At 56.4% G+C, this 9,778-nt stretch overlaps 2 protein-coding genes across 3 annotated transcripts in view; both read left to right on the forward strand.

The window, feature by feature from the left end:
- UBTD1 (ubiquitin domain containing 1) overlaps positions 1-2,369 on the forward strand; it is a 75,425-nt gene extending 73,056 nt beyond the window's left edge. For both annotated transcript variants that reach the window (XM_006157336.3, XM_014591187.2), the window contains exon 3: positions 1,320-2,369. In XM_006157336.3, coding sequence (XP_006157398.1) covers positions 1,320-1,705 — 386 coding nt within the window. In that variant the 3' untranslated portion in view covers positions 1,706-2,369. The remainder of the gene's footprint in view (positions 1-1,319) is intronic.
- A 61-nt stretch (positions 2,370-2,430) lies between these two features.
- Positions 2,431-9,778, forward strand: part of ANKRD2 (ankyrin repeat domain 2) — a 15,492-nt gene continuing 8,144 nt past the window's right edge. The window contains exons 1-5 of the mRNA XM_006157403.1: positions 2,431-2,441; positions 2,749-2,812; positions 3,131-3,217; positions 3,870-3,968; positions 6,373-6,490. Of these exons, the coding sequence (XP_006157465.1) occupies positions 2,431-2,441; positions 2,749-2,812; positions 3,131-3,217; positions 3,870-3,968; positions 6,373-6,490 (379 nt within the window). The remainder of the gene's footprint in view (positions 2,442-2,748; positions 2,813-3,130; positions 3,218-3,869; positions 3,969-6,372; positions 6,491-9,778) is intronic.

The following is a 9,778-nucleotide window of genomic DNA, read 5'->3' on the forward strand; positions in this document are numbered from 1 at the left end:
CCACCATGCCACCTGCCTGCCCCTATAGACCTGGGTTTTAACTCAGGTGTTTCCCTTCTCTCTCTCTTTTTTCCTCCCTTCCTTTCTTCCTTTCTTCCCTCCTTTCCTCCCTCCCTCCCTCTCTCCCTCTCTCCCTCCCTCCCTCTCTCTCTCTCTCTCTCTCTCTTTCTTTCTGCCAGAGGTGCACATGTTCACTATAGAGAGACAGGTGGGAGGGGTGGGGTGAGAGAGGATGGTCGTGCTGCAGCGCCTTCTCTGTATCTCACTCCTTTCGGGATCTGGGACACACACGCATGTGTCCAGCATGTTTCTCAAGCCACCAGGTCAAGGACTCCAGCGTGCAGTCAGCCATGTGGGATCCAGCCACCTTCACCGCCATGCCACCAGCCGGCCTAGCGTTCCTTTCCTCTCTTAGTGACATCAGGCAAGGGACACCTTGCATTTGGAGTCTAAGGGTCTTACAGCTGTAAAGGGGGGGACACCACCAGCCCCAGGGCTTAGTATTTTCTCAGAATTCTAGAGGCTAGAAACTCAAGAAAAGGTTTGGGAGGAGGGCTCTCTTCGTAGCTTGCAGGTGGCTACCTTCTCGTTGTACCTTCGCATGGCGAGAAAAGAGGGTGAAAGAGAGGAAACTGATATCTCTCTCTCCCCTCTCCATTTAATTGCAGAGGTTATGTGCACTTGGCAGAGAGAGATGGAGAGGGAGCAAGCACCCCCGAGTGGGGCATGGTCACCCCACAGTCCCTTCTCCATCTTGCCCTCGGGATTTTTGGGCACACACGCACACATGGCTAGTATGTCTTTCCAGTGACCAAGGCTGGGAATCGAATTGTGGTCAGCTCTGTGGGACCCGTCTCCCCCAGCCCGTAGGCTATTGGTCAGCCCTCTGGTGTCTCTTCTTTTTTTTGAGAGATATTTGCTATAGGGCGTGTGCAGTTGCCAGAGAGAGAGAGACAGAAAATGAGAAATCACCCCCCAGGGGGGATGCCCACGCCACAATCCCATCTCCATTCTCCTCTCAGGATCTTGGGCATGCGCACACACGTGCCCAGCATGAGTTTCAAGCTGCCAGGTCTGGGACTCGAACTGCGGTCAACCAACTAGGAGTGCAGGACCTTAACCACTACCCCACCTGCTGGCCCCTGGTGTCTCTTTTAAAGACTAGAATCCTACTGTGTTGGGGCCCACTTAGGCCCTCAGCATGAATCACCCCTTCATCTCCAGATGCAGTCACGTGGGGGTTTGCACCTGGGGGGCTCAGACACTGCTCTGCCACCGCAGGCCCCAGGCCGACTGTGACCACCCTGCCCCTCCCACAGGCACCCTCTGTGAGTGCTACGACGAGCTGGGCAATCGCTACCAGCTGCCCATCTACTGCCTGTCGCCGCCCGTGAACCTGCTGCTGGAGCACACGGAGGAGGAGAGCCTGGAGCCCCCCGACCCCACCCCGAGCGTGCGCCGCGAGTTCCCGCTGAAGGTGCGCCTCTCCACCGGCAAGGACGTGCGGCTCAGCGCCAGCCTGCCCGACACAGTGGGCCAGCTCAAGAGGCAGCTGCACAGCCAGGAGGGCATCGAGCCGTCCTGGCAGCGCTGGTTCTTCTCCGGGAAGCTGCTCACAGACCGCACGCGGCTCCAGGAAACCAAGATCCAGAAAGATTTTGTCATCCAGGTCATCATCAACCAGCCCCCGCCGCCCCAGGACTGACGGCCCACGGACCTCTGGGCAGAGAGGCCCGCCTGGAGTCCAGACCCGCCCTGCCGCTGCCTTCCAGTGCCGTTCTTTTCTCTGGGGGCACCTCCCTGCCCCGTGGCGGCGGTAGAGCCGTGAAGGGAGCCTGCCTCCAGCTCTGTGGGCCATCGGCACTGGGCACCCAGGTAGCAGTGCTGCCGCCCACAAGCCTTGCCAGGCTTGTCAGAGGAGAGGCGAGCCGGGCCCTCCACCCTGCTGCCCTGGCACAGGTTTGAGCCCCGAGGGCCCACCCAGAGGCCCTGGAGCCCAGCCCCGCCCTCTGGTGCTGCCGGCAAGGGCTCACTCCGGTTTCGTGCTCAGGGTCTGAAGCAGCTGCTGTCTCCCTCCTCTGCCTCCATCCCCTGGCTCTGCCCTGGGCATAGCGCCAGTGCCCTGGAGAGGAGGGAACCACCAGTGAGCCCCAGGGCTTGGGGGAGTCTGCCCTTCCCTGCCCCAGCACAACTGGCAGAGATGGGGAGGTGGCCAGATGGTCGGGTTGTCGTGGCAGGAGTGTGCACAGGGCCATCGTCACCTGGCTGCAGCCTGAATGGGGGTCTGCCGCCCGGCCGTGGCGCCCACAGCAGGTCCTTGTGTACAGACATATCTGCATATTTATCAATAAAGCCTTTTGCTCCTTCTCGCTTGCCTGGCATTTGACTTGAGTTCTCCTGCAGCACTGGGGTGTCCCTGGAGCTGGTTCGATGTGGAGCAGGTAGGTACATGACCTCCCCCCCAGCTGCTTTGAGCACAGCAGCATAGGCAGCAGAGCCAGCTGTGGACTGCTGGGCTTCTAGGCCCTGATCTCACTTCTTGTGTTCTCATGGGTCCTCAGGACATGCCACTTAACCCCTGAACCCACTTCGCTGTTCTTTGAAGTAGAAGTAATGCCACCTGCCCTGGCTCCCCATCTGTTGCTGGGAGGATTAATGGGGAAACAGACGCAAACGTGCTTCAAGAGCAAAGGCAGGACCTCTGGGAGGTGACACCAGTTAGTGTCAAAGAAGCCACGTCCACTCCAGTCCACAGCCGGGCCCTCAAGGCCGCGCCCTGGAGGTGTCTGACGAGAAGTTCTGGCAGGCGAGAGTACGAGCACATGTCGGAGCTTTGGGGATGCGGAGAGAAAAAGGAAAGCCGGGCCTGGGTGCATGTCACAGAGAAGGGACTGTCAGATAAGCTCGTTTGGCCACAGCAGGCCATGTGAGCGGTATGGAAGCCCAGCACTGGTGCGTCTGTGGCTCACTGGCAGCAAACACCTGGGTCATGGCGACCCCGGCTGGGTCTCAAGTTCCAGGTGCTGCCCTGAGCAAGCACAGGCCTGCCTTCCCCTAGTTGGGAATCTTTATTTCTCAGTGAGCTGGGTGGACTCTTGGTCAGGGGTGCCTGCCCCTGTTGGCCTGGCAGGGAAACCCCAGAGGGAAGGAGGATGGGGGTGACCGCTATTCCTCCTCAGTGGGGCTTCCTGAGACCCTGGTCTTGAAGCTGGACCCTGTAAGTCCTGCAGAGGCACTGAGGGAGGGGCCGGCAGGTGAGGTGTGTTCCTGACTGGCTATCACCTGGGCAAGTACAGCGATGCTTCACGGGGGGCACTCTGGGAACCCTGGGGGCCACAGCCAACGACCGGGCAGTCAACGCGGGGCAGCCGCCGGCCTCCCACTGCTGGTCCAGGACTCTGACCTGGACAAGGCATAGTCTGCTCCCCACAGCGGCAGAGCCTGTTCCTGGGGGCGCAGGCCTGTCCCTGGTGCCCGCGTTTGCTGTTCAGACCCCCTTACTGGCACCAGCTAGACAGGGTTTCTGGGTCTCCAGTAGGTGGCGCTGCTCTCTGAGCCTGGGCAGGCAGCCTTGGTCCCTTGTGCAGCCCAGCTGCCCTGGCTAAGGCCTAGCCAGGCCTGAGTCCTCAGGACAGAGGCTGGACAAGGCTCCTTCCTGCAGCCCTACTCGGGGCACTGTGCCCTCCAGCTTCAATAGGCCAGCAGTCAGGGTGGGGGGGCAGCTGTCCCTGCTGCCCGAGGCTGCCCGGGGTGAAGGTGACAGGTGGGGGAGGCAGGTGGAGAATTAGGCCGGTGAGCTCATGGCAAAGGCGCCCAGCTGGGCGGGGGTGGGTGCCCTGGCCTATAAAGCCCCCGAGGCTCTGTTGCAGGCAGAGGCAGCTATGGACGGCACCATGGCGGGTTCGGAGGCTGTGCAGAGGGCCACGGCGCTCATTGAGCAGCGGCTGGGGCAGGAGGAGGAGAACGAGGTACCGGCCGGGCTGTGGGACTCGGGGGTCCAAGGAGACCCAGCTCTGCTGCCAGGGGAAGGGAGATTCTGGCCACACCATGGTGGGGAGGGGACAGGAGTCCCCAAGAGGCCGGCTGGTCCCATTCCTGCCCCAGTGTGTTCCTAGTAGACGGGCTGCTAGCAGTGGGAGACAGGCTCCAGCTCCCAAAGCCATCAGAGGCGGGGAGCCTGGCCAGACTCCCCGAGACCCTGCCCACCCACCTGCGCTTCAGGAGCTGGGTTGGCTCTACAGGACAGACAACTGAGGTGCTGCCTGGGAATGTCAGGAGTCCCCGACATCCCCAGCTGCTGGGTGGGAGGCTGGGATAAGAAGAACCAGTGTTCAGTCACTGAAGAATAAAGACTGGGAACAACGAAGAAGCACGCAGCCACGCTTGGGGAGGCCTTTGGAGCATGGGGCTCTGGCCAATTACATCTTCTCTGGGATGAGGAAGTGAGGCAAGGGGTGGCGGCTTGTCCTGTTCGTTTTATTTAAACTGATACTTGACCCAGTGTCTGCTCTTCCAGCTCTGGGTGCTGGGAGCGGTGGAGAACTAGAAGGCCAGACCCTGCCTTCCCTGCCAGCCCAGCATTCACTGGAGCCAACATCTGTCAGTTACATACTCAACCATCGAAGAAATAAGGCAGAGGGGTTGTCTCCATGGCCTGGTGTTTGGAGCAGCCACATCACGTGGCCAACCTTGCAGTCCCACATCGCGTGGCTTTGAGAAATACAACAGGCGCATGTGCATGCGTGCTCAGAATCCTGAAAGGAGAGAGAGGAGGAGGAGAAGGGGTGCTGTGTGACCATGCCCCATAGGGGGTGCTTTCTCTTCTCTCTCCTTTTCTGTCTCTCCCTAGTGAGAGTACACCACCGGGGTGGGGTAGGGGAGGAAAGGAAGGGCAGAGCGGAGAAGTGGTTAGATAGTGGTATGGATTAGAAGTGAAGGAGGGGGACCAGCAGTTAGCATAATGGCTATGTCGCTGGACTCCCACGTTGTTGACTGCGGTTCGCGTCCCGGACCCGGTGGCTTAAAACTCAACGCTGGGCGCGTGTGCATGCATGCCCTAGATTCCGAGAGGAGAATGGAGGAGAAGGGATTGCGGCGTGGCCATACCCCCTGGGGGGTGATTTCTCGCTTTCTGTCTCTCTCTCTGGTGATCGCATGCGCCCTATAGCAAAAACCTCTCCAAAAAAAAAGAAAAGAAAAGAAAGAAAAAGTGAAGGAGGGAGGGTGAGTCGTCCCAGCTACATGCCTCCAAGGCTCTGGACAGGATGCTCTTCTGAGCTGGCTGTTGAAGCGTCATGAGTGGCGATGAGGATGTGGAGGAGTGAAAGCTAAGGAAATAACAGGAGCATATGTTTTCCTGTGAAAGCGTGGCTGTTAGGGAGAAGTCTGGGAGAAGGGAGAAGTGGGGAATGAGCCAGAGAGCCAAGCAAAAGACACTTACTTACTCTCGGGACCAGCAGATGGCATGATGGGTACATCGCTGGACTCCCAGTGGTTCAAGTCCCAGACCCGGAGGCTTGAAACTCACACTAGGTGCATGTGCGTTGGTGTCCAAGATTTAGAGAGGAAAGTGGAGGATAATGGATGGCTATCCCCCTGCGGGTGATTTGCTTTCCGTCTCTCTGGGGAGCACTCGCACCCTACAGCAGAAATATCTCTTAAGGGACTAGTAATTGGTGTAATGGCTATGTCGCTGGACTCCCATGGAGTCAACCGCGGTTTGAGTCCCGGACCCGGTGGCTTAGACTCACGCCGGGCGTGTGTGCGTGTGTGCCCAAGATCCCAAGACGAGAATGGAGAAGGGATTGTGGCATGGCCATCCTCCCTGGGGTGTGATTTCTTGCTTTCTGTCTCTCTGTCTCTGTCTTTCTGGAGAGTGCATACGCCCTATAGCAAAAACCTCTCCCCACTCCCACCCAAAAAAAACTCTTAAAAAAAAAAAAGGACACTTATCCTTGGGTAGTGGGGAGCCAGTGCTGAGGGAGGGAGAATGGTGCCATCTTACCTACTTTAGGAGGGCAGCTCCCTTGGCCCCCAGGACTTGGTGGAAGGGCAAGGCCAGCCCTATCAGGAATGGCAGGGAGGAGCTCAGTGGGTTTGGACACGGGTGCCCATCAATAAAGGAGCCTGATTGAGTAAGGGCGTGAGGCAGAAGGAAGGATGCAGACCCCAGGGAAGAGGAGATGAGGTCAGGTTTGTCAGTGAAGAGCTCAGACTGAGTGGCTGAGCCCTGGCTGGGGCATCCCTAGACCTTCAGGAATCCCATTTGTCACCACCAGGGACGTGCACACATGGCTGGTTGGGCCAGGCAGGTGAGTCACACTGTGTGCCATTCCTGGAGGTGTTGCCACCAGACGTGGGCCTTCAACACAGGGACACGAGCAGTCCTCACCCTTCATTCACCCGACAAATACAGCCCTGGGGCCCTGGGTGCCTGCAGGGCCGCTGGGTCTGGGCCCTGGGTCCCCACCAGGCGCCGTCTCCGTGCCAGGCGCCTCTCCATCAGTCTGCATCTATGAGATGGAGTGGGAGTTTGGGTTCAGAAACTAACATCAGATTCAGCAAATACTGACCACCTGCTGTGTGCCAGCCCTCAAAGACAACTCTGCAGACGGGGGCTAGAGAATCTGGGTGGGGGACCAGCAGTTGGCGTAATGACTGTGTCACTGGACTCCCATGTCGCCAACCGTGTTTCAAGTCTCGGACCCGGTGGCTTAAACTCACACTGGACGTGTGCGTGCATGCCCAAGATCCTGAGAGGAGAACAGAGAAGGGATTGTGGCGTGGCCCTCCTCCCGGGGGGGGATTTCTTGCTGTCTCTGTCTCTCTGTCTCTTTCTGGCAAGCACACGTGCTCTATAGCAAAAATCTCTCAAAAAAAAAAGAGGATCTGGATGGGGCGTGGTGGCCACTGGGTCCCCAGTTTTTCCCACTGCGCCCCAGCCCAGAAAGGCTCTCAGTGGTATAGCCTGTGCCCCTTCCCCAGGGCGAGGGGATGGAGGGCCCTGGGGGCAGTACGGGGTGGAGCTTGGCTGGGAGCTTATTGGAGCAGGGACTCTGGGAGAACTTGGGGGAGGGCAGGGCCATTTACTCTTTGTCTGACCAGCAAGGACTCGCTGAGCACCTCCCCCTGCTAGGCCTGCCACAGGCACTGGGGATGCTCAGATGAATGACACAAGTCAGCCCCTGGGTGCACCATGAGCCCAGCCAGAGTCCCACTGGCGGCTGCAGCCCGGGATCATTTCTTGTCCCTTGTCCTGGGGACGCCAGCACTGAGGAGCCCCCTCACCCTAGACATTTCAGCCGCCAAGGAGGTGTGGGCGACAGGCCCCTCAAGACGAAGCCCTGCAAAGCAGCCCTCAGACCACCCTGTAACCCTGGCCCACCGGCAGTGAGAAGTAGGAAAGGCAGGGACCAGCGGTTAGTGTAATGGCTGTGTCACTGGATTCCCATGTAGTCGACTGTGGTTCACGTCCCGGACCCGGTGGCTTAAACTCACGCCGGGTGCATGTGCGTACGTGCCCAAGATCCCGAGAGGAGAATGGAGGAGAAGGGCTTGTAATGTGGCCATCCCCACCGGGGGTGATTTCTCGCTTTCTGTCTCTCTGTCTGTCTGTCTGGCAAGCGCACATGCCCTATAGCAAAAACCTCTCAAAAAAAAAAAAAAAAGTAGGAAAGAGCTGAGCTCCACATGGTGGCTGTGCCTCCCACTGCCATCCTCACGTGACATGAGCTGCACAGGGGTGTCCCAGAGGTGGGGGTACCAGCACTTCCCAAAGAGTGTGGACATAGCCCTGGAGAATCAGAGCTGCAGATGGTGAGGAGCCTGGGAGGGGAGGCCACCTGGATTGCTCCAGCCAGGATTAGGCTAGCACCAGGAGCCCACCGCAGGCCGAAGGCAGGGGAGCTCTTGCTATGCTCCCCAGTTTCCCTGAGAGCAAGTTTCCACTTTGAGATGAAAAAAGACGGTGTCTGACCTAGAGTTACCTTTCCTTAAATTTGCCAAACGGTACATGCACTCCTCTCAGAGAAACGGAGAAGGAAAGTGAGAAAGCACCCCCCCAGGGGGCATGGTTATGCCCCCTCTTTCTCCATCTCTCCCTCCTTTCAGGGTTTGGGGCACATGTGCACAAATGCCCAGAGAGTTTCTCAAGCTGCCAGGTCTGGTACTTGAAGCCTATAGTAGGGAGATCCAGCCACCTTAACACCGTGTCACCAGCTGGTCCCCGATATTTACATTACCAAGTAAGACTGCTGGAAAAAAGCTCTCACCTCTTACCACAATTACTTCATCAAAGTGAATTTTTAATTCCAAAAAATAATAATAATAATAAAAATTTGGTGCTTAAAAAAGTGAATATTCTTAGGGCCAGCAGGTGTCTGTGCATGCGTGCCCAAAATCTTAAGAGGAGATTGGAGAGGGGGAAGGAAAAGTGAATATTCACTTTTTTAAGGAGAGAGTTTTGCTATAAGGCACATGGGCTCACCGGAGAGACAGAGAGAGAGAGACAGAAAGCGAAAAGTGACTCCCCTGGGAGGGACGGCCACACTGCGATCCGCTCTCTACCATTCCCTCTAGGGATTTTGGACATGTACACACATGTGCCCGGCATGAATTTCAAGCCACCAGATCGGAGATTCAAGATGTGGCCAGCCACATGGGAGTACAGGGCCTTCACCACTACACCACTAACCCACAGGGCCAGCATAAGCAGGCCACGCTGCGTTCTGCTGCAGGAAGGAAAGTGAATACTTATTTTTTTCAGGAGAGGTTTTTTGCTATAGAGCACATGCGCTCGCCAGAAAGACAGAGAGAGACAGAGAGACAGAAAGCGAGAAATCACCCCCCCAGGGGGGATGGTCGTGCCACAATCCCTTCTCTTCCATTCGCCTCTCAGGATCTTGGGCACGCATATGCACACGCCTGGTGTGAGTTTAAGCCACCGGGTCCAGGACTAGAACTGCAGTTGACTACATGGGAGTCCAGTCACATAGCCACTGTGCCAACTGCTGGTCCTGGAAAGTGAATACTCTTACGATTAATATAGCAAAGTGAGGTATTTTAAAGATTTATTTATTTATTTAATTTTATTTGTTATTGTTGCTTATTTTTAAGTTTGGCCAGAGAGAGAGAAAGGGAAGGTGAGAAAGCAAGTCGCCAGGTGTGGAACTCAGACTGCTGTTGACCATGTGGGAGTCCAAGCCTTAACCACCATGCCACCCGCAGGGGTTCCCAAAGTGAAATTTTAATGACAAAAAAGTTTTAAAATAATCCTCTTGAGGGCCTGCAGGTTGCATGGTGGTTAAGGCACTGGAGAATCACATAGCTGACAGCAGTTCAAGTCCCGGACCTGGCGGCGTACCTTCTTACTTCCCCTCTCTCTCCTGCTGCGTCTCTTTGGTGAATTTAATAATTATAATAATAAATAAAATTAATTTTTATTTTGAAAAAAAACATTGTTGGCCCTTGAAAAGTTTTATTTGCGGACCAGCAGGTGGCAAGGTGGTAAGGGGTGCTGGACTCCCACATGGCTGACAATGGTTCGAGTCCTGGACCTGGCAGCTTGCTTTCTCACTTTCCCTCTTTCTTGCTCTCACTCTGCCCTTCTCTGGTTAAATAAAAATAAAAATAAATAAAGTTAAATAAAATAATTCTTCAAAAAAAAAAAAAAAAAAGAAAAGTTTCATTTCATGAAATGCTCCCTCAGCAGCCTTTACCCTGTGTGGTGGGAGACCTAGGGCAGTCGGGCAGGTGGGTAGGTGGGCAGGCGGGCAGGGGG

The sequence above is a fragment of the Tupaia chinensis genome, unplaced genomic scaffold (genome assembly GCF_000334495.1).
Source record: "Tupaia chinensis unplaced genomic scaffold, TupChi_1.0 Scaffold000539_1, whole genome shotgun sequence".
Taxonomy (NCBI): Eukaryota; Metazoa; Chordata; class Mammalia; order Scandentia; family Tupaiidae; genus Tupaia; species Tupaia belangeri.